Below are 24091 nucleotides of genomic sequence, written 5' to 3'. Positions count from 1 at the left end.
ATCAAATTAAATAATGAATCGAGTTTCGAACAAATATCAAGTTGAGTTGACTCATTATGAGTCTTACTCTTAGTCCAAGCTTCAGCTATTGTTGAGTGTTGACTCTAAAATCATTCAGCTAGTGACGTGTTACAAACATTAATTTATTTTCGCACCACTTTAGGGAGTTGGCTAGATTCTGTCGGGTTTTTTATTATTGAAAATTATTAGTTTCACCATTTAATCACATCTTAGAAATATGCGATATTGATAGTGCATTTGATTCAGATTACTTTTCAAAAAAAGATTTAACTTTTTCATTTTAAAAGATTCACTTATGAAGCCATTTGATAAGATAATTTTATAGTAATATTTAATTTCAATCAGTCTTATTAAATTCTAATATGTCAATTACTACTCAATTCAGGATATTACCTGAATTGTGTTACTGGTTAGAGAACTCAGTTTACATTAACAATTCTAAAAAAATCATAATATTTAATAACCTTATCTAATAATTTTATACAATAAATTTGAAAACATTACCTACATTCACTACTACAAATATTACAAATAAGTTTAAAATATGGCAATAAAGGTAGATTTTATATTTTAATTGAAAGAAAATTACATTATTCATAGACTTTTTGTGTGACACATATATCATCCATTAATCTAAAATAGTGATAAATCTAGAAATGATATTGGTTAAAAAGCACTAAGAACATAAAATTGGGTGGGTACTGGAACGAAGCTATCTACGTGAATGACACAGTACATGGAAAATTGAAAATTACTAATCTCTCATGATTAGTTTAGTTGGAAAATGCCTTCGATACACATAAAAGAGCACTTATGTTAAATGCACTATTGGGTTAATAATTATCATCTTAATTAATATAATAAACTTCATTTTTATATATTTATTATAGTAATCATTTAGTAATAATCAATATACAATCATCTTCGATGCACAGTGTTTATGGCTTTATGCAAGGTGTTATCTGTGCTATAATTGAGTTATTATAGGCTTATATTAGTAGTGCTTCTGTGAAGCAATAATATAATAGTCTCCACTGTAATGATAATACCCCCACTATAATAATATAGTAATATTCCCACTATATAATATAATAATATTTATCTAACATGCGGAAACTTTGGTTTGCATAGCAATTTAAACATGACAAATTTTTTTTAGTTTTGGCAGAAAGCCCAAATTGCTCAATGACAAGATTTAATTTATCAAAAATTATAAGTTTTCAAAGAAAAGAAGAATTAAAAGAGAAACTTCTTCTTGTATGAAGAAGAACTAAAAGAAAGATGAAGATGAAGAAGAAATAAGAACTTTAACACTTCCTTTATTAATTGATTGAATGAATTAACAAACTTGATTCTTCTTAATTATTTATAGGAAGAAGAATCTATTAACAACTTGAAAATAACAGAACAACTAACAAAACTAACTTAATTAGCACATGCTAAATATGACAAAATACATGAATAACACAATAACTTGGATCATAAGTAATGGGCCTATTGAGCTTATGCCCAGATTTCTGATCAACTGATCATTAGCACTGCCTAACTGATGCTTGGCCTGGGTCGTGGCTTGAGTGAGCCACCTGGGCCAAGGCTTGGTTGACTTGGTTCTTAGGGACAAAGGCCCCTGAATGTGTCATGCTGCCCTGACTCTGCCCTGGTGTGTGAAGGAGCCTTGAATGGCCTGAGCCCTGTGCAGGATGGCTCTTGCCTGATGCGTGCATGAGACGGTCATTGGCGTGGACAAGGCCATTGGCATGGGCAGAGCTGAGACTGATGCAGGCGTGGGCAGGGCCACTGGCATGGGCTTAATCAGCTTAATCATAACATTAGTTCTAGGCAAGAAACTCAAATCACTACTAACAATAGTATTAACAATATTCAAGTTATTATCATCATCATTGGCATTTAATTTTGATACCCCCCCCCCCAAGTTGGGGCACATATGCTTAGTTAAGGCATCAGCAAGTTGCAAATGAGTAGGAACAGGTAGGAGTTTAATCAAACCTTGGCTGCATTTCTCTCTTATGGTGTGGCAATCTATCTCAATATGTTTAGTTCTTTCATGAAAAACAGGATTGGAAGCAAGATAGATGGCAGATTGATTATCACAGTAAAGGATAGTAGGCATAAAGTAGTTAAATTGCAAATCTTCTAAAACATAATTAAGCCAAGTGATCTCATAAGTGGTGAAGGCAAGGGCCCTGTATTCTGCTTCACAGGAACTTCTGGAAACAGTAATTTGCTTCTTTGATTTCCAAGAGATTAAAGAATCCCCTAGGTAAATGCAATATCCACTTACAGATCTTCTAGTGTCTGGGCAAGATGCCCAATCACTATCACTATAGGCCTTTAACTGCACAATAGAATTGGTAGGAAAGAACAAACCAAGAGCAGGGGAGCCTTTAACATATCTAAGAACTTTCATAGCAGCAGTGTAGTGCAAATTGGTAGGGAAAGCCATGAATTGGGCTAGTTGATTGACACTAAAGGTTATGTCTGGTCTGGTGTTGGTCAAGTATATTAGTCTTCCAATTAGTCTTTTATAAGCATGAGGGTCTTTGAAAGGTTCATTGTTGTCCTGATGCATATGAGCACCAGGGATCATAGGGGTAGAGGATGGTTTGCATCCAATCATCCCTGCATCAGATAGGATTTCTAATGCATACCTTCTCTGGTTCATAGAAATACCATTTTTGCTCTTAGCAATTTCAAAACCAAGGAAATATTTTAGATCACCTAAATCTTTGGATTTGAAGGTTTTGTCTAGGATTTGTTTAAGGTCATTGATCTCATCTATCTGGTTACCAGTGAGGATGATATCATCCACATAAACTAATATGGCAGTGATTAGGTCTTTGGATGTCCATTTGGTGAACAGAGAGTGGTCACCCCTGGATTTATGGTATCCATTTTTGACAAGGAAATTGGAGAGTTTGGCAAACCATTGCCTACTTGCCTGCTTAAGACCATATATGGATTTCTGAAGTTTGCAAACTTCATTTGGTTGGGTATGGAAGAGACCAGGTGGTATGGCCATATAGACCTGCTCATTCAACTCTCCATGAAGAAAAGTGTTGTTAACATCTAGTTGTTTAATGTGCCAATTGTATATAGAAGCCAAAGACAGCACAAGCCTAACAATGGATATTTTGGCAACAGGAGAAAATGTCTCTAGGTAATCTACCCCCTCAGTTTGGGTGTACCCTTTTGCAACTAATCTAGCCTTATGTCTCTCAATACTCCCATCAGCTTTATATTTGATCTTAAACACCCACTTACATCCTATGGCAGACTTATCCTTAGGTAGGGTGCTTATGATCCAGGTATCATTTTCTTGGAGGACACACAACTCCTTGTTTATGGCTTCCTTCCATTGAGGAAATTTAATGGCTTGGGAATAAGTCTTTGGCTCAATGTTGGTAGTTATAGACAAGACTCTAGATTTGTGTTTTGCTGAGAGTCTGTCATAGTTTAAGGAAGAGGATAGAGGATACTTAGTAAGGGTTGTAGGAACACAGATTTTGTTTAATAAGGCACAGTGATAATCTTGGAGGTAAGTAGGGGTCTTAGGGACTCTGTTACTTCTTCTTAGATTCAGGTTTTCATTTTCCCTATGAGTTTGATCACTGAACTCCTCATCCTGATGTTCTATATTCCCTCTATCTTTAGGTGGAGAAAATGTAATGTCCTCAAAGGTGAGAGGGTTAGGTTCACATGGTGCCTTGCTGATATCAGGGTTGGTTGATTCTTGAGGGATGTAAGGGAAATTGTTTTCATAAAACACCACATTTCTACTAATCTCTATGGCTTTATTGGACAAGTTGAGAATCACATATCCCTTAACTCCTTCTTTGTAACCTAGGAAGAGGGATTTACTTGATCTAGGATCAAATTTATCCCTGGAGTGGCTATGTGTACTAGCATAGCAAAGACATCCAAAAACTCTTAATGAGTTCATATCAGGCTGGATCTTAAGCAAGGCTTCATGAGGAGTTTTGTTCTCTATGATAGAAGTATGGAGAATATTTATTATATAAGCAGAGTGTTTCAAAGCAAAAGACCAATAAACCTTAGGCAACCCACTTTGTATTAATAGAGCTCTAGCTACATTTAAAAGGTGTTGGTGTTTTCTCTCAACTATTCCATTTTGTTGAGGAGTATAGATGCAAGTGGTTTGATGAACTATTCCCTTATTAGCATAGAAAGGTTTCATGTTAAATTCAGGGCCATTGTCACTCCTTACAATCTTTACTTTGTGATTGAGCTGATTCTCTATCATTAAGATAAATTCTTGCAAAGTCTTAGAGGTTTCTGCCTTAGGCCTCATTAGATATACCCAAGTATATATATTATAGTCATCAACTATGGACATGAAGTACTTGTATCCTTGAACAGAGGGGACATGAAAGGGTCCCCATATGTCAACATGTATTAACTCTAATCTATGAGATGAGTGAGTGCAACTTAAAGGAAAATGTAACTTCTTTTGTTTGGCTTGATGGCATACATCACATATGCAATCTTTACTGAATTCAACAAAAAGAAACATGTTCTTTATCTTATTCATACAATTGTGTGATGCATGTCCTAATCTAAAGTGCTAAACATTTGAATCAGATATAGAAGCAGAAAGATTAGTAGACAAATTTATATGATGTAAGTGTTTAGGAACTTGCAAGACATATAGCCCATTGGTAGATTTAGTTTAACCAATCATCCTTTGGGACTTCTTCTCCTGGATTTCACAGTGGTTAACATCAAAGAATAGCATACATTTGGATAATGTTGTGAATTTAGATATAGATATCAAATTATATGCAAAGTTGGGCAGATATAAGACATTGTGAATGATCATCTCTGGGGAAAGAGAAACTGTCCCAGCAAAGGTTGCTATTACCTGATTTCCATTGGGCAATCTTACCCTTATAGGTTTTACTTCTCTATCTGTAGAGAAATTATCCAGGCTGGAACTTATGTGGTCTGTAGCACCACTGTCCAGAATCCAATTTATATAGGAGTTAATGGTTTTAGAATTACCTGATATTTTGTTATTGAGGCATGTGGATGTGGATGATAGTACACTACTAGTGATGTTATTTGAATCATTTTGACATATCTTCCCAGGTTCTTCATTAGGCTGCCTTAGCATGCTTATCAATCTTTGATATTGATCCTTGCTCAATCCATACACAGGTTCGCTTTGATTTGTCTGTTGGTCTAGAGTGTGTGTTGGATCCTCCATTCTTGAGCTCACCACTGAGAACACTCTATCATTCTTTCCAAAGTTGGCTGGAAATCCATGCAATTTATAGCATATTTCCACTGTGCGGCCATTTTTCTTACAATGTGTGCAATATTTGTTGTTGTTGGAGCCTTTGTTCTATGATCCTCTTCCTGAACCACTTGAGCTCCCTCTTCCAGAGTTGGTTGGTACAAATGCTTTTCCTGAACTTTGTCCTTGGCCTATTCCAGAATAACTTCCTTTTCTCCAACTGTTTGATATAGCCATTGCCTTAGAATCCAATTCTTGTCCATACATTTGTTTTTCTTGCTGAATTATGAGGGCAAACACCTTACTCATGTTAGGCAAGGGATCCATGATCATAATTTGTGACCTGACCCCTGCATATGAATCATTAAGCCCTCTAAGGAAGACTATTACCATGTCCTCCATTCTGTGATTCCTTACATCAGAAAGAACATCGCCACATCATTGTACTTCACATCTGCATTTTTGCATGGGCCTAAAGTTGTCAAGTTCATCCCATAGGGTCTTCAATTCTATAAAATAGTTGGATACATCAAGGTCTCCTTGTGTGAAGTTTGTGATGGTTCTCTGCAACTCTACAATTTTATAAAGATTTCCTTGATCTTTCACCCAGTTCATCCCAAATCTCATAAGCCTTGTCAATCCATATGACACTTTGTGCAATTGAAGGTGTCACTGATCTGGTTATCCATGATATTACGATGTTATTTGCTCTCTCCCATGCTCTATAGATGTGATCTGTCTTGGCAGGCATCTTTATTGATCCATCAACAAAGGGAAACTTCTGTTTGGATATGAGACTCATTCTCATTGCCCTTTCCCATTGGTGATAATTCTCACCATTCAAAAGATGGGACACAAGGGCACTTACAGGATCTCTGAGGGATGCACATGGTAAGGTGAGTCTGGATCTTGGGCACGATTGTTGTGAGTGACATTGGCAAAAGATGATGTCTCGAATGACATGATGAATGTAGCAGCAGAGCTCTGATACCATCAAAGAAAAGAAGAATTAAAAGAGAAACTTCTTCTTGTATGAAGAATAACTAAAAGAAAGATGAAGATGAAGAAGAAATAAGAACTTTAACACTTCCTTTATTAATTGATTGAATGAATTAACAAACTTGATTCTTCTTAATTATTTATAGGAAGAAGAATCTATTAACAACTTGAAAATAACAGAACAACTAACAAAACTAACTTAATTAGCACATGCTAAATATGACAAAATACATGAATAACACAATAACTTGGATCACAAGTAATGGGCCTATTGAGCTTATGCCCAGATTTCTAATCAACTGATCATTGGCACTGCCTAACTGATGCTTGGCCTGGGTCGTGGCTTGAGTGAGCCACCTGGGCCAAGGCTTGGTTGACTTGGTTCTTAGGGACAAAGGGCGTGCCATGCTGCCCTGACTCTGCCCTGGTGCGTGAAGGAGCCTTGAATGGCCTGAGCCCTGTGCAGGATGGCTCTTGCCTGATGCGTGCATGAGACGGTCATTAGCGTGGACAAGGCCATTGGCATGGCCAGAGGTGAGACTGGTGCAGGTGTGGGTAGGGCCACTGACATGGGCTTAATCAGCTTAATCATAATATTAGTTCTAGGCAAGAAACTCAAATCATTACTAACAATAGTATTAACAATGTTCAAGTTATTATCATCATCGGCATTTAATTTTGATAAGTTTGAGTGGGAAATTAATGAATACACGCTAATTAATGAACTATAATTTTATAAATGCATCAATTTTCAATACAAACCTACCTTTTTGGATAAGTTAAAACGCTTTCTAAGCATACATTAAAAAAACAAAAAAGAGTATAGTTTTATAATTTATCATCATAATTTAATTATTAGTAATGTAACTGAATTAGTAAAATTAACTTGAAGTTGAATACTATCATTTTTTTTATAAAAAAAATTCTAAAAATTAAAAAATAGAATATATATCACAATTTTAATGGCTAGATAAGATAATTTATCTTCTGAGAAAAGAATATAATTTATTATCACATAATATTCACATACAAATCATGTGGGATGTAAGGATATATGATTAAGCTCAAAGTTGAAAAATGAATGTATGGTAATGGTGCAAACTTTATTGTTATAATTTTTTGGTTTCTCACAAGTATCATCGCACTGGAAGTAATATTGTTTGAACTGGGAACATCCACATGTACATGAGACTAACTCTCCCAGTGAATATGTTTTCAACCATAAGACTCGAACCTGAGACTTTACTTAAGAGGAATCAAACATATACCACTTGAACCACCATCTGTTTGTTTGTGTTCTAATTGAATATGTTCATTAAATTAATAAGTAGGTGAAAGTTTTGATCACACGTGCAAACATACTACCATAGGGAATAAAAAATATGATGAATTGGTATTACATATTTGGTCAAATCTTTTGCTTTCACTTACACTCAAGTTCATTTAACGTGTATTTTCCTAATCTAAAAGTTTGATTAATCTAACAAAAAAGATAAGAAACTACACTTAAGTATTGTGTTAATAAGAACTGATTAAATTGCGTGGAACATGAATTTTAGGTTCAAATCTTCACAATATTTTTTCTTATATATTTTCTGATTCTCTTCTCCTCTCTCTCTCACGAGTAGAAGTTATTGGATGATATTAAAACAATTATTTTGGATAATAAATCTAAATTGTTAATAATTTATCATTAAATTAAAGATTACATAAGTAAAATTAGCTGGAGATCATAATCTGAACTAATAATGAAAATGATTTCCTACAAGGCAAATCTATATACACATGAATAAAAAGTATGGTGTAACATAATAAGAGACAGAATCTAAGAAAATAAAGAAAACATTGATTTGCAAATTGCAATAAGGTAGGGAATGTATTAGAAAAGTGAAGTGAAGTAGCACTTTTGCAACTACTACACATGGGTACATTATCGAATTTCTTGTGCATATATTATACAAATTTTTTGAGGCCTTTTGTTATAAAACAGCTAAGGTTATGTACGTTGTTCAGTTGTTGTCATTTTGTACAAGTCTATAACCCACGACCATTATTAACTAGACAAAAAATGCACATGAAATGTTAAGAAATATATGTATACCAATCCAATAAAATGAGTTTAACATAGGTCCAAAGTCCATACATTGATTAGAAATTTGTCATTGGATTTTATGTAGCTGCATTAACTCCAAGCATGCAAACCTACACATATAATCAACAAGATATTGATATAATAGTATAAGGTTTTACTATATCCTAAGATTGAAAGTTTGATTCTTGTGAGTGACACTTGTTAGGAGGACCACTCACGAACCCTAAAATGGATTAGTTACTTATCCACAAATGTGATGAAATATCCTTGGTAGTATAAAAAAAACCCACAACCACTCACCACGAATAGACAAGATGGAAGTATTCCCTCTGGCCTTTTGTGAGGATCCTTTCTTGAGTTTCTTCATTATCCATCAATCATCATTAACATCACCAAAAGTGCTCTTCTAGTTCAACAAATTAAAGAGTGTTGTCTCTTCAATCACAAAATGAACTTAACCATGCTTGTTGTTGTGATTGGCATTGGGCTTGGGCCCAAAAACCCAATATCCTTTTCAAGACCATGTGTTCCTATAAGGACTTTTTCAATGAGTGCAAACCCCCTTGTGCATATTTGAAGGCTCATTTAGAGGGTAATTTGGAGGACATTGATGCTATTCAAATAAGAATTTTTTATTCTGGAACAAATGACCTTGCTTATATACAAACTCAAATGTGTACTACTTCAACCAGTTCTTGCATCTAAAAAACAATGTTTATACTTGTATAAACTATAAATATACTTGTCTATATAGATCCGTTTACATTAAGCAAAAATGGTGCAAACATTTGGAAGGTGTAGACAGCACGGTATTACTGTTAGTGAACATGCTTGAAATGATTGGTTAGTCGGCAGAATATATTTCTTATATTCCTTATTAACGACAGCTCCACATATCACTTTCAATCAATCAAACAAAAATAAATATAACACTGCCAACATAATAAATGTACTGTGCCACTACTCAAAGGTTATTACCCATTTGCATATTTTTTTTTCCCTATCTTCAAATAATTGACATTTTTAAGATTTAAATTTATAGTCGTACTGCCTTGAAGATCATAAAAGGTATTATAGTAGTACACTTTATCAACAAAAAAAACATTTTATAGCCATATTCTTCCATCCTGATTAACCAGATATCATGTTTGTCTGGATGATCCTATCTCACAACTGATCAACGTCTGGATACGACCACTCAAGGGACTTCACATGCTCATTGGTCAGACTCACTAGACCGTGTTTCGAACCACTTCCACCTGACACACCGGCGACAACACACTGTCGTACAACCTGTAGTCCTACTTACCCTCCTGCCAACACGACAAAGAGAGGTTTGAGATGCGACTACCAAACCTGCCCCAGACAACTAATCAACTATGTACATAGTATGGATCTGTCAAATCTATCTGAACTGGAAAAGTAGCCCCAAAAACCAGAATGGTCGGCCAGACCAACAGTATCATCTAGATCCACGTCTTCTTTCTCAAACACTATAAATATGAATTTCCCCCAACAAGAAGTATTTCTGATCATTATTATCTTTTTACCACTTATTCGTTAATATATATTCTCTGCTTCCTACTATTAGTATACTAATACTGACTTAATTATTAAAAAAATTGTTTAAGTACCTCCACCAACAAGTCCAAATCAACTTCCATCCAGAATACTAGAAGAACTCTTGTCTGAATGTTCTGTCCAACTAAACCATTCATCCATAAAAGAACAAATACAATTTATCACAAAAAGTATAATCACTTACTATATACTCCATGCCTAAACCAATTCTGATTAGCATTTTCTTGGTCTTTATTATCAGAATATACAATTATGTGATTGGTATTAAGTTTTTCACATTATGATTTTTCTATTCTTTATCATAGGATTTCTTCTTAGCATAAAAAAAACAGCACAACTAATAACAAAATTAGACAAGTGCAATAATATGAGAATAATTACTTTTGTTTTTTAGATATATATTCTTATTTTAAGCATTTATCACTTGCATTCAAAGCAAAGAACCTAACTAACGAGTGTTAGTTTAAGTGGTACATGTTTAATTCCACTTAAGTAGGGTTTGAGATTCGAATCTTATGAATGAAAAAAATACAGGCTGAAAGAGTTAGCCCCACATACCTATGAATATTCTCAACTTAAACAGAATTATCTAAAATACAAGGGTAGGAAACCAAAAAAAGAAATAATATAAGATCACAACTCCAACAACAGATTGCATAAAAGTTGTTAATATCACCTAACAATAACAAAATGTGAGAGGATGAGAATGACACTTAAGTCTTACAAGATTAAGAAATTTTACACAAAATTTTGGAAATCAATAGGGTGTTATGTGTTTTTTCTTCTATTTTTTCAAAATTTCGGTTTACAAATAACTAAATTTTAAAATTAATCCATTTTTATTAGCTGCTACTGAATTAATTATTTTTTATATTAAAAATATAATTTTATTTAGTTATTACAGTTTTGATAACTGAAGCAACAAACAGTGGTTGCAATTCCAATTTCTATGGTCGCTCCAAACCAAAGTATTATACTTTTCCTTTCACAAAACCCAAAAGAATGAAATGAAAAGTATATTTAAAGTCCCAATATTTTTTCAATTTGATTCCCCCTTCTTCTTCTTCTTCTCTCTCACTTTTATCTCTATGCTTCCCAACCCTAACCCTTCATTTCAGATTCTGAAGAAGCTTTATTCATGCTTTTAAATTGGATCAATTCAATGATGACCCATTAATTTAATTTCATTTTATTGCTTATTGATTTCATAAAAATAGGACCTTTAGGTGGGGGAATGTTACTTGCTTTTTCTAGGGTTTGTAAATTATTGAGCTGAACGCGTAGTGGAATGTGTCCCCATTTTATAAAGTTTTGATTTTTGAAGAGGAATCATATAATTAATAGCACTATTTTGGAGATCTGGGAATTTTTTGTGTCTTATGCGGTTATGCCCCATGAGGACTTTCTTCACTGCTGATTCGTGTAAAGAATCAAATCCTAGTGCTCTAAATCCACAATCATGGCTTCAAATAGAAAGAGGGAAACTTCCCAAGTTGTCATCACAATCCTCTTCTGCATCGATGTAAGTCTCCTAGATTTGATTTCAATTTTAAGCTTAAGGGCCTGTTTGTTTAAGCTTACAAATAGTTATTGTTAGATTGTGTGAAAATGATTTACATTTTATAGATTTTGGTGTAAAGTATAAGCTATTTGTAAAAAAAAATCTGATTTTTTTTATACATAAAACAGAAACTATCAGTGCTTGGTAAAAATCCAATGAGACACTCAATTTTACCTATGCAGCTTCTAATTATTAATTACAAACCTGATTTTAGAGATTCCGATTATTGATTTTTTTATCCAATCATATGCCAATACCTTACAAGTTATAAGTGATTTTTATTGTCTTCAGAAAAGGGTGATTTTGTTTAGAAATAATCCAAAACAAATGGGTTCTAACCTTTTTTCCATTCAACTGATGAAATGTTTTCGTTTTCTATCAATTATTACTGTAGAGAGTCTCTGATCAAGGTTGCACAGCCACCTATACTACCATTCTTTAAACCTATTGATTATGTGGAAGTTTTAGCTCAAATCCATGAAGAACTTGAATCATGTGTTCCACAAGAGCGGTCGAATCTGTTGTTGTTACAATACCAGGTCTTTAGGGGCCTCGGCGAAGTTAAATTGATGCAAAGAAGCCTCCGGGCAGCGTGGCAGAGAGCCGATACGGTTCATGAGAAGATTATATTTGGGGCATGGTTGAAATATGAAAAGCAAGGGGAAGAGTTAATAGCTGAATTGCTGAGGAGTTGCGGTAAATGTGCACAAGAGTTTGAGCCCATAGATGTAGCATCTAATCTTTCATTTGGTGTAAATTTAAGTTCCCAGGAGAGAATTTTGATAAATGGGAGCCACATTTCACAAGATGTTATTTTCACAATCGGAAATGAGAAGATAATTTGTGATAGACAAAAGATTTCTGAACTTTCGGAACCATTTCATGCAATGCTGAAGGGATATTTCAGTGAATCACATTCTGAGAGTATAGACTTGTCTGAAAACAATATTTCTCCTTCGGGTATGAGAGCGATAAGTTATTTCAGTTTGACCGGCAGTTTAATTGAGGTCCCTCCAAATCTTTTGTTGGAAATATTAGTTTTTGCAAACAAGTATTGTTGTGAAAGACTCAAAGATGCCTGTGATAGAAGACTCGCTTCTTTAGTTTCATCTAAAGAAGATGCTTTGGAGCTCATGGAATATGCTCTAGATGAGAATTCATTTGTCCTTGCTGCAACCTGTTTACAAGTCCTTTTACGTGATCTTCCGAACTGTTTGAATGATAACCGGGTCGTGGAGATATTTATACACACTAATAGGCAGCAACTCGAAGTCATGGTTGGACCAAATTCATTTTCTCTTTTTTGTTTCTTAAGTGAAGTTTCTATGAACCTTAATTCTAGTTCAGACACCACAGCTCATTTCCTGGAACGGCTAGTTGATTTTGCTGAAAATGACAAGCAAAGACTTCTGGCTTTTCATCAATTGGGATGTGTAAGACTCTTAAGGAAAGAATATGACGAGGCTCGTTGTCTTTTCAAGGACGCTGTAAATGCAGGGCATGTTTATTCGGTTGCAGGTTTAGCGAGACTAGACTACATAAAGGGTGAGAAGCTTTTACCTTATGAGAAACTCAGCTCAGTTATATCATCTGCTACTCCACTCGGATGGATGTACCAGGAAAGATCACTATATTGTGACGACGAGACAAGATGGAAGGACCTTGAGAAAGCGATTGATCTGGACCCGACTCTTATATATCCTTACATGTACAGGGCTGCGTCATTCATTAAGACACATGATGCTCAAGATGCACTGGCCGAAATCAATCGGATTCTCGGTTTCAAACTTTCGTTAGAATGCTTGGAACTACGATTTTTAATCTACCTGACTCTTGAGGACTACAAAGCAGCTCTATATGATGTTCAAACGATTCTCACTCTTTGTCCGGATTATAGAGTGTTTGAGGGGCGCGTTGCTGCTTCCCAACTCTGTACTCTTGTGCGCGAGCATGTTGAACATTGGACAACGGCAGATTGTTGGGCACGGTTATATGATTGTTGGTCTGCCGTTGATGATATTGGTTCTCTATCTGTTATCTACCAGATGCTTGAATCTGATGCGGCCAAAGGTGTTCTATACTTCAGACAGTCACTGCTTCTCCTGAGGTATGTTATAAATGTATTGTAAACCACTAAGATTGGACTTCAGGTGAAGGACCTGTGTAGTTTGTAGGAGCCAGGAGGTCATAGGATCAAACCTTCATGCCATCATTGTAACCCAAAAAAGAATGTCACCGAAGTTTGGTAATTGTTAAAAGTTTAAACCCTTGAATTTAACCTAGCATCAAGTGTATTAGGAAGTCTGATTTGGTAATTGTTGTTTAATAATATTGAATAACACGGTAAGTTTCATTACTGAAAAGGTCAATGGTAGATACTTTAGTCTACTGGTTACATATAGTTGGAATTCTTTGTTTATTTAGAAGATGCACCATCTGTGATAGTTAAACTCAATTGCAAAGGAGGAAAAGCCCTCAATGTATTATATTTTCTTTTGAGATCCGAGTTACCCCTGTGGAAGTATTTCTGGAAAGGAAAATTTTCTGGCTTCAGTATCCCCTTTCCTTTATTTTAATACTGATCAGGATTTTTATTTGCAAACACCATAAATATGACATATTTATTTGATTTAGGTTGAGCTGTCCCGAGGCAGCAATGCGCAGTTTACAATTAGCTCGGCAACATGCATCAACTGAGCATGAACGACTCGTATATGAGGGATGGATCTTGTATGATACAGGTTATTATGATGAAGGGCTCCGGAAAGCTGAAGAGTCTATCAGTATGAAGAGGTCTTTTGAGGCTTTTTTCCTGAAGGCTTATGCACTGGCTGACTCTAGTCTAGATTCATCATGTTCTTCAACTGTTATTATGCTTCTGGAAGATGCCTTGAAGTGTCCTTCAGATAATCTGCGCAAAGGTCAGGTATGGTTCTATTGTATTTATACTACTCTTGCAAAATGTTTCGCTATTCAGCTGTAGGTAATAGCAAAGATGAATTGATATATAGAGATAAGAAATGGAACTTGCCATCAATGTCTATATCTAAAGGCTGCTGAAATTGTTAGCCATTTTATATAAATGGAATTTTATAACATCCATAAGACTATGCAACTTTGGACATAATTAGTTTATAGTTTTACTCCTTATTCTTCCATTTAATTCTCCAGGCATTGAACAATCTTGGAAGTGTTCTCGTTGACTGTGGAAAGTTGGACTCAGCAGCCAATTGCTATATCAATGCGCTTAACATCCAACACACGCGAGCCCATCAGGGTCTCGCTCGTGTTCATTGTCTTAAGAACGACAAGGTTACTGCTTACAAGGAAATGACTGAGCTTATTCAGAAGGCAAAAAACAATGCATCTGCATATGAGAAGAGATCTGAGTACTGTGATCGTGAGCTTGCAAAGGCAGATCTGGAGATGGTGACTAGATTAGATCCACTCCGGGTGTATCCTTATAGATACCGTGCTGCAGGTAAATATTTGACCTTCTTTTTCCTTTTCAACTAAATATTTGAACTTAACTGTCATAAATCACAATGCCTATGGTTAATTTCACCTTACTTGTGTATATGTATAATATGCATGCGCCGCCCAAGTATGTGTGTGTGTGCAACACATGTATTATAAAGCCTAATATGGAATATTTGGCACCTATACTCTTTATCTTTGATGGCTCAATACCTATAGTTTGAGCTGGCTGGTTTTGGGATTCCGTGTTGAACATTTTATCTTTGGTTTTGGCTTAGTACCTATGATTTGACATGGACTTGATTTAGTTTGATTTGATTATGTAATTATGCTAGGACCACCCTCCCATACATTTGATGAAACGCCAGAAGAAATTCATTATCTTCCCTCTTTTGTGTCTATTTCTAACATGTGGGTTCTTGCAGTATTGATGGACAATCATAAGGAAGAGGAAGCCATTGCAGAACTCTCTAAAGCTATAGCATTCAAAGCTGATTTGCATCTCTTGCATCTACGTGCGGCATTTCATGAACACAAAGGGGATGTCTTAGGTGCTCTAAGAGACTGTCGTGCCGCACTCTCAGTGGATCCAAACCACCAAGAAATGTTGGAACTTCACAGCCGAGTTAATAGTCACGAGCCATGAGTCTCCGGCTATCGAATATCAGTGATCTCTCAATGCCTCAAAAGGAATTTGTCTCTGGCTTTTGGGTGGGGGACACCCTTGATGAGTGATGAGCCTTGTGTCAAGACATTTTGTGAGAAAGAGTTTATCATTTATAAATTTGCAACCAACCATATAGCCACACCGTGAAGAACGGTGGACGCCGGAGAGTGGCCACCACTTGAGAGCTGCCATCAGCCAAGTCATGAAAAGTGAAATTTGTAAAGGACAAAATGTAGGAATTGTTTTATACGCTATTGTGGTGTTGGTTTCCAACACTAACATTACATGCATACATAGTAGTTGAAAGAAAATATAACATGCATGTGAAAGTAGAAGATTTTCCATTTGTAATATGGAAAGTATAGTAGTTAAATTATATTCCTGTCTATAGTAACGTGCATGTGAATTTTTACCATTTTCCCCCAAGTAGGGGGTGGTCCAAATTTTGTATTTGTTGATCTTACTATTTTGTATTGAATGTGCATGTCAATTTTCACCATTTTTTAGTCTACCCTTATGATAAGATTAAAGTTTTATTAACCTAAATGAAGATATACATTTCCTTAAGGAAATTCACTTGTTTTGTGCCAAATTACAAATACCATGTGTGGTAATAAAAGTCTAGTACGTACTTTCTAGAACATTCATCAGATTTCAATAATATCTAACAGAAATTCATTGGTTACGTGTCATTTTAGGTACCTTATCCTCAAAAGTATAAAATTACTTCCATTGTTTAAAAAAGAAGAACCAAAAGTCAAAAACCAATATAATTATATTCCTTCTTTAACATGGTGACGATGCACCACCATATATATATTATATTCTTTCCATTGTGAGTTGTTTAAGAATAAAGAAATGCAAGTTGGACAAGTGGAGGATACTTTGGTGAGTCACCTACTCGTATTCCTAGGGGTATGGATATTCTATTTTTTTTTATATCAATAATAAGGTATGGATATTATTATACGTGTCACTCTCATGCATTGCCATCACATGCTTCTGTTCCATTATATGCCTACACAATTGTCCTCTTCTTTTAAGCAACCCTATAACATAATATAAATACCCTTATACCCTATTCAATTTACTTACCTAATACATATTTAAACAGTAATTATTCTATGTAAAAATGGAGTACGGGATCAACTTGACCCTACCCTTTTGCCAAGTAAGCTAACATTAAAATTTGTCCATGTACGGTCATACTAATAAACAAAGGTTTGTTCTTCAATTTATGGTACCATAGAATCTACACACAAAAATTGGTGGCACATAGTATTTGTGATTTAGATCTGATTCAATTACAGGTGTTGCTAAAAACTAAAATAGTACAAAACCTTCCCAATAGTATTTGTGATTTAGATTTGATTCCATTACAGGTGTTGCTACCCAATTGTGTGAAAAGGATTACATAGCCACCAATAAGATTTGAATAATTAAATAAGAGAATAAAATATTTCATCATAATATAATTTATCTCCTCCAGTTAGTAAAAGGATGACATATATACTGTTTTGTTTTATTTTATAAATATTTTTATAGAAAATAAGACATACATCATAATTTTATTGCCAAATAAAATAACTTATCTACTTACAAAATACTTAGATAAAATAACACACTCTTGCTTCAAGATTCCATAGCCACTTATTTGAGGACAGGGGTTGAATAAAATAACATAATATTGCTCCAACATATCTAGAAACTTCTATTCATAATTCTAATTTTTTTTAGTACATTGAACTACTATTTCTATATAAATCATTGAAATATCATAAGTTAAGCACTTTTGTTCTTGTAATGTTTAGTTAGGTATGAAAACAGTCTTTTCTTATTAACTGTCCAAAACGACATTCCCAACTAGGAAACTTAGATACTCTACTTTCTTCTTTGAGAAACCAATATCAACACTTCCTAGTTTCACTTATCTCTTCTATTTCTGATCCTTTCCCAAAAATGAAAAAACCCATTTGGAAGATCAAAGTAAATTCATATATCAAGATTTGAATCCGAAGTCTACTTAGGACTTATTAAAGATTTTCATCTTTTCTCCAAAAAAAAATGAACTATTTATACCCAGTGAAAGAAGAATACTGGGAACAAGCATCATCATCATCATCAATATACCACATAGAAAGTGGTAATGATTCATCAATGGCTCCTCTTATTCCTCCAAAACCAATGAATGGTCTTCATGAGGCAGGGCCACCTCCATTTCTAACAAAGACTTTTGATGCAGTTGATGATCCAACCACCAATCACATAGTTTCATGGACTATAAATGGTTCTAGTTTTGTTGTTTGGGATCCACATGCTTTCTCTGGGACCCTCCTTCCTAGATACTTCAAGCACAACAATTTCTCTAGCTTTGTTAGACAACTAAACACTTATGTAAGTCTTAAATTTCTCTTTTCTTACTTTTCTTCAATTCACCTTTACAATTTCAATGTCCATAGGATTATTTATGTTTTACTTCTATTTCATTTTTGGGTTGATATTATTATTTCTCAGACCAGTTTTACATTCTTTGTTAATGGGTTACTGTAATGAATTATCAAAGATGTATGTTTGCTTTATCAATAAAAATATCATTAGGGATTGTATTATTGAACATTTAAAGTGATTAGTCTTGTAGGTTCTGGATCTCTCCTATGTCATACATGCTCCTGATGTTGAAGAATTCATTGAAGCCTTCCAATTTGGCCTCACACTTTCTCCAATTACTATTGTAATGCCAATTAGTTACAATTCCAGTTTATTATCTATTTGTGTGTGATTCGACTATGATGGTTTTAAATTGTGATTATGATCATAGTGACAATTATTATGTTGCATGTATGTGGTTGTGCCAAGACTGCCAAATCTACAATATTACACTTTAATTGTGGTTGTGAGCCGCAATTTAGTACCTTGACCGAGTTGAGTTTTTGGTTTTTGATATTAAAAACGAGGTTAAATTTTACAGGGTTTTAGAAAAAATGATCCAGATAGATGGGAATTTGCAAATGAAGGATTCCTTAGAGGTCAAAGGCACCTATTAGGTAACATAAGAAGAAGAAAAGCTCCTTCACAACCTAGTACTACTTTGCAACAAGCACAAGAAGGCCATTATGTTGAAGTTGGAAGTTTTGGACTAGACGACGAGATCGATCATTTGAGGCGCGACAAGGAAGTACTAATGATGGAGCTTATGAAACTTAGACATCAGCAACAGAATACAAGATCTTATCTTATGGAAATGGAGGAAAGGTTGCAAGGGACAGAAATGAAGCAGCAACAAATGATGGCTTTCTTAGCTAGAGCTATGAGAAATCCAACTTTTATTCAGCAACTAGTACAACAGAAAGAGAAAAGAAAGGAGCTTGAAGAAGGTATCACTAAGAAGAGAAGAAGACCAATTGATCAAGGACCTAGTAGTAGTGTGAAAGTTGAGCCACTAGAGTTTGGTGAATATGGATATGAAGTTTCTGAGTTGGAAATGCTGGCTATGGAAATGCAAGGATTTGGTAGAGGGATGAGAGAACATGAAGAAGAGAGGGTGGATAAAGAACTTGATGAAGGGTTTTGGGAAGAACTTTTCAGTGAGAATTCTGAGGGTGAATTAGACATAATAACTTCTCAAGGTGATCAAGATGAAGATGTCAATATATTGGCGAATCGCTTAGGTTACATGGGTTCTGGTCCTAAATGAATGGATAAGACTCCTCTAAGGCGAGTCTGATTATAAAATAAGAAAGAAAGGGTATATAGTATGTACCATTTGTCGCACCCCGATTTTCGGTTTTTCCTATTTTTATACTCAAGCTCACTTTAGAGGAGTTTTTTCCTAAAATAAACTGCATTGGATCAACTTCAACTTTCTTCAGTCCAAGTCCTGCCAATATTGCATTCATATGATGGAGTCATTATCACAATTAGCAAGACAGAAAAATACCCTGCAGAATATCTATGGAGATGATTTATCTTTATGTTTCTAACCCTATTATATGTCATATATATTGTAGCATTTGGTAGTGCCTCAATGTTTCACTTTTTCTCAATGTTTGATTATTAGGCAGGTTGCAAATGCAGCTGCTGCTTGAACAAGAATCTGTAGTAGTGACAGAGATTCTGTCATTATTCACTCAAGGTTCAGTATTTGGTTTTTCTAAATCTATGTAATGCATCATTCTTAAAAGAGCACTATTGTTCATGTCTGTTTGTGACATCTTTTGTACAACTTTGAGTTTTTACAACACTACTTTGTGTTATAAAAGGAAACCTTGTACAAAAGTTATGGAACAAGAGGTACATAAAACATTTGAGTTTGTCAAAGTAGATAATTGTCTTTCCCTCTTAGTTATTTTAAATGTTACCATTATGGAATGTAGATTATTCAGAAGCTGTAGAATGGATACATGATGTTGCTGATCTACAAGAATCATAACTCAATGTTGCTTTTGAATGAAGGATCATTTGGTGGTAAACCTTGTGGGTTTGATTTTTGATCCCCTACTATTCTATTATTCTGTGTCCTTTGCCACTATGGTCAGAAACAAAAACAGATCAGGGTCCACAAATTTCATGATGTTACATTATATTAGACATGTGTACCATGTAGTTTGGTATCTTCACGTGTCCATGATTCCATTCACATTACATGTGTCATAGTCTAGAGCATGTTCAAATAATGAAAGTGGTCATTTTTTGTTGTTAGCTAGGCATACATAATCACATGGTTGTCACAATAATATATTCGCAACATTTGAAAGCACTTTTTTTTATATTTGCAACTCAAATTTTAGAGGGGTAAAGAAAAAAAGAACTTTCAAGATTCATTTCAAAGTGTATTTTCTAACCAATAAGATATTGGTTTAGTGGTGTAAGGCTTTATTAGATTCAGAAGATGATAAAAGGTCAATGGTTCGATTTCTGGGAGTGACACTTGTTGAGATGGACAATCCCAATCCCAAAAGAGATAATTCATTACCCAACACAACAGAATGAGAGGATACCATTGGTAGTATAAAAAAAGTGTATTTCCCAATATTCTAAATCTTAAAAGAACTTAATTGCTAACCATTAACAAACACTTAACTATTACATCTTTTGGAGGACTCACTTCCTTGGGACTCCATTGATATCTTTTACTTCACTGCAATGCTAGCTTTCTATAGTTTGGATAGTGAATGACTATCATCTCAACAAACAAACATGCAAAGTGATATTTTCATGTATATGTTTTTTTGTTTGTGTTGATTATTGTTTCCCTTGTCTTTTTCACTCTTGGTCTTCATTAATTTGTGTCCACCAATAGGTGCATGGATGGCATAGACATAAAGAAGTACACCATCCAACTCAATAACCAGCCTTATCTTATGCTTTTACATTTTAGGATTGAAATGTGGCACTACTTACCACAACTATCATTATCAAAGCATGGTGATTTTATTAGAGTATGGTCCAAAGCATATAGTTGGATATAATTTTAATTGAAATTGTGTATACCACCCATGATTTAAGGGAAGTCGTGGATCAGAAATGTGAGTCTTGGAGAAAGTCGTGTCTCTAATACATGAGTTTCACTTTATTTTTTAAAGGTTCAGAGTAAGATTCACATCAAAATTAATCTCATAACTATATATGACTTTATAAAGTATATATGTTTGTGTGGTGATAATGAAATTATTACAACAACAAATGAATAGTGCGATTTTGTAGATGGAATTAGCGACTTGTTAAACAAGTGAACCAAAATTAAAGCCGTTAAAATTTCCCATTTGATGAATGATTCTTACCATTCTACTTTCTCCCAACAAAGATCCGAAACAAGTAAGAAAATTAAGCATGGGTTGGTTTTCAAAGATCTTAACAATTGTGATCACTTTCATTGGCACCATAATATGTCATGGGCTTGCTCTTTCTATAAGTTTAAACGATGTGGAATGTGTATCAGAATATATTGCAAATGAAGGTGACATTATTTCTGGCAATTTTATAGTTATGGACCATGATATTTTCTGGGGCTCTGATCATCCTGGAATTGATTTCTCTGTAAGCTACCCCACAGCACTTTTCCTCATTTTTCATATTTTAGTTTTTGGGTTTCTTATGTTTTCCTTTTATGATATTATTATATAATATATGTGTGTGTGATGTATTAATGAATATAAGGTATGGTGTATAGGTGACAGCACCAGATGGGACAATGGCATATGCATTGAAGGGAGTATCAGGGGAGAAGTTTGAGTTGAAAGCCTTACACCATGGAATATACAAATTCTGCTTTCATAATCCTGTTTCCACACCAGAAACTGTTTCTTTCTACATTCATGTTGGTCACATCCCAAATGAGCATGACTTAGCTAAAGATGGTTAGTTACTTACTTACTTACTTCCATGTTTTTGTGCATGCATGCCACTCTAAAACTCACTACAATTATGTTACTTTCAACCAATTATGACTCATTTTAATTTGCTTTTTGGGTTTAGAGCATTTGGACCCAATTAATGTGAAGATTGCTGAGTTGAGAGAAGCATTGGAATCTGTAATATCAGAGCAAAAGTACTTGAAAGCACGTGATGCTAGACACAGATATAGTAACTTTTTCTAACTCCCAACTTTCTATTAACTTCTCCAACATTCACTTAATCACATATTTTCATTATTATGAGTAGTTTTTATGGAAAATAATAGCAAATTGTTTCTTTTGCATTTGCATAAAAGTTTCATCTCCTCATATATATAATGGTAAAAATATTATCTTATAGTATTTTTTCCTATTGATTTTTTATGTATTTATTTTTCTAGTTGTTTTATATAGATGCATAAAGGTGTTCAATTGATATTTAAAATACACCCATTGACCCATTTCTCTTTGACATGATAATATGTGAAAAGTCTATAAAATCTTCTAAAATATTTTTTGTAGGTAGAGATTGTAAATATTTTTCTTTGTAATAATTCATTACATTTTAATTATTGATGAAATTGATTCATATATAAAGATGATGTTAAATTTATAATAGTGAAAATTTTCATCTCATGCATTTTGTTTTAATCAACTATCATTTTCATACCATTAATATTTAATTTTAACTTTTTTATATATCAATATTATCGTATTAGTTCTTTTTATCTCTGAAAGTTATTTATCATCTTCTTTACAATCAATTTGTATTTGCCTATGGTTACCTCTAGTCATTAACATTGGCTAAAGATGATATGAATTTCATTGACCCATTCATAATTTAACTTTTGTCCATATTGTAAGATAGGTTTTAATTAATTTGTTGTGTTTGAATTTTTGGAAATGCAGCAAATGAGGGCACTAGAAAACGTGTAGTGTTGTTCACAATGGGAGAGTATATTCTAATAGCTGCTACAAGTTTAATGCAAGTTGTATACATTCGTCGCCTCTTCAGCAAATCATTTGCTTACAATCGAGTGTAGCCTTCACTATTCAAAATACTCCTTTTTCATTATTCTCTTATTTTTGTACCTAACTTCTCTATAATAAATTTCAAATTTCTCCTTTATTTTGTGATCACTGTCCTAGGTACAATAAAAATGATCACATGTGTAGCTTTTTCAATGTTTAGAAATCCAATATGATTGGTTGATTCAAGTGAAATTAATAGTAAAAGAGTGTATTAATGAGTTGATTGATCTCCAATATTTAATACTTTTATTTTTGAAATTGGTATTTCCTGAACAGACTCATTAAACTTATTTAATTCAAATATAAGTTTGTTTTGTTTAAAGGTTGGAAATTTTGAGATAGACTAACACACATGATTAATGGTCCTATACTAATAATCCAACAATTAGATTTCCAAAATTGACTCAATGTGGGGTTTGTGTCTTGATGAATTAGTGGAATCACAATCTAGTTACCATTGTAAGGTTGTGGATGAGCAGAATGTTGTAGAAAAGACATATTTGCTTTGTGTTGTTGAGGAGTGAGTCCTAAGGTTGATCCCTCAACAATTTTTCTAGATAAAGATTTAGATGCTTTGTCATTGATGTGTTCATCTTCTTTCGAGTCTTGAGTTATGTAGTTATTGATATTCTCACGAGTCTTATAGTATTACTTTGAACTTATTTTGATTTTGGTTTTTCCCCCCAAACTGACCTAGTGACTCTTAAATCCTTTGCCCTTTCCTCTAACTCTATTGTCCATAATGTCATTAGAGACATTTACTAGGAGTCTATTATCATCGAGGGGTAAGTTCATTTGTCTTTCTTGTTGGATTAGTAAGGAAAAGATTGTTTATAGTAGGCAAGATGCCCATTAACATAATATGAGATCTAACCATAAAATATTGTTCATTTAATCCTCTCAATACACAAATTACATAGTCATATTCTCTATAGATTTTGACAGTAAGAATCAAGGTGCAAACATACTTGACCTCACAAAAACAAGAGGGGAA

The 24091-nt window shown here is 34.1% G+C and overlaps 3 protein-coding genes and 1 long non-coding RNA gene across 8 annotated transcripts; 3 read left to right on the top strand and 1 right to left on the bottom strand.

The window, feature by feature from the left end:
• Positions 10963 to 16172, top strand: LOC109356825 (ETO1-like protein 1). 4 transcript variants are annotated; one of them, XM_019600384.1, is made up of 6 exons: positions 10964 to 11490; positions 11924 to 13636; positions 14164 to 14455; positions 14701 to 15010; positions 15432 to 15674; positions 15774 to 16172. In XM_019600384.1, the coding sequence occupies exons 1-5, from the start codon at positions 11348 to 11350 to the stop codon at positions 15650 to 15652; spliced, it is 2679 nt and encodes an 892-aa protein (XP_019455929.1). In that variant the 5' UTR covers positions 10964 to 11347; the 3' UTR covers positions 15653 to 15674; positions 15774 to 16172. The 4 variants fall into 4 exon arrangements, 3 of the variants coding, with proteins under 3 accessions (XP_019455930.1, XP_019455929.1, XP_019455928.1); XR_002108792.1 differs by having other exon boundaries at positions 10966 to 11490; positions 15432 to 15865; positions 15907 to 16172; XM_019600383.1 differs by having other exon boundaries at positions 10966 to 11490; positions 15432 to 16172.
• LOC109357211 (heat stress transcription factor A-7a-like) lies at positions 17451 to 21491 on the top strand. 2 transcript variants are annotated; one of them, XM_019601005.1, is made up of 5 exons: positions 17451 to 18067; positions 18642 to 19299; positions 19731 to 19805; positions 20047 to 20134; positions 21477 to 21491. In XM_019601005.1, the coding sequence occupies exons 1-4, from the start codon at positions 17738 to 17740 to the stop codon at positions 20100 to 20102; spliced, it is 1119 nt and encodes a 372-aa protein (XP_019456550.1). In that variant the 5' UTR covers positions 17451 to 17737; the 3' UTR covers positions 20103 to 20134; positions 21477 to 21491. The 2 variants fall into 2 exon arrangements, with proteins under 2 accessions (XP_019456550.1, XP_019456549.1); XM_019601004.1 differs by lacking the exon at positions 21477 to 21491 and having other exon boundaries at positions 20047 to 20369.
• On the bottom strand, positions 20016 to 21943 carry LOC109357213. The gene is made up of 2 exons (XR_002108835.1): positions 21848 to 21943; positions 20016 to 21714 (listed from the first exon to the last, which is right to left on the bottom strand). It is a non-coding gene; the product is annotated as an uncharacterized LOC109357213 (long non-coding RNA).
• LOC109357212 (transmembrane emp24 domain-containing protein p24beta3-like) lies at positions 21477 to 23169 on the top strand. The gene is made up of 4 exons (XM_019601006.1): positions 21477 to 21709; positions 21843 to 22029; positions 22148 to 22255; positions 22975 to 23169. The coding sequence occupies exons 1-4, from the start codon at positions 21503 to 21505 to the stop codon at positions 23106 to 23108; spliced, it is 636 nt and encodes a 211-aa protein (XP_019456551.1). The 5' UTR covers positions 21477 to 21502; the 3' UTR covers positions 23109 to 23169.

The sequence above is a fragment of the Lupinus angustifolius genome, chromosome LG09 (assembly GCF_001865875.1).
Source record: "Lupinus angustifolius cultivar Tanjil chromosome LG09, LupAngTanjil_v1.0, whole genome shotgun sequence".
Taxonomy (NCBI): Eukaryota; Viridiplantae; Streptophyta; class Magnoliopsida; order Fabales; family Fabaceae; genus Lupinus; species Lupinus angustifolius.
Note: the sequence above shows the minus strand (reverse complement) of the source record. Positions and strands in the feature narration are given on the sequence as shown.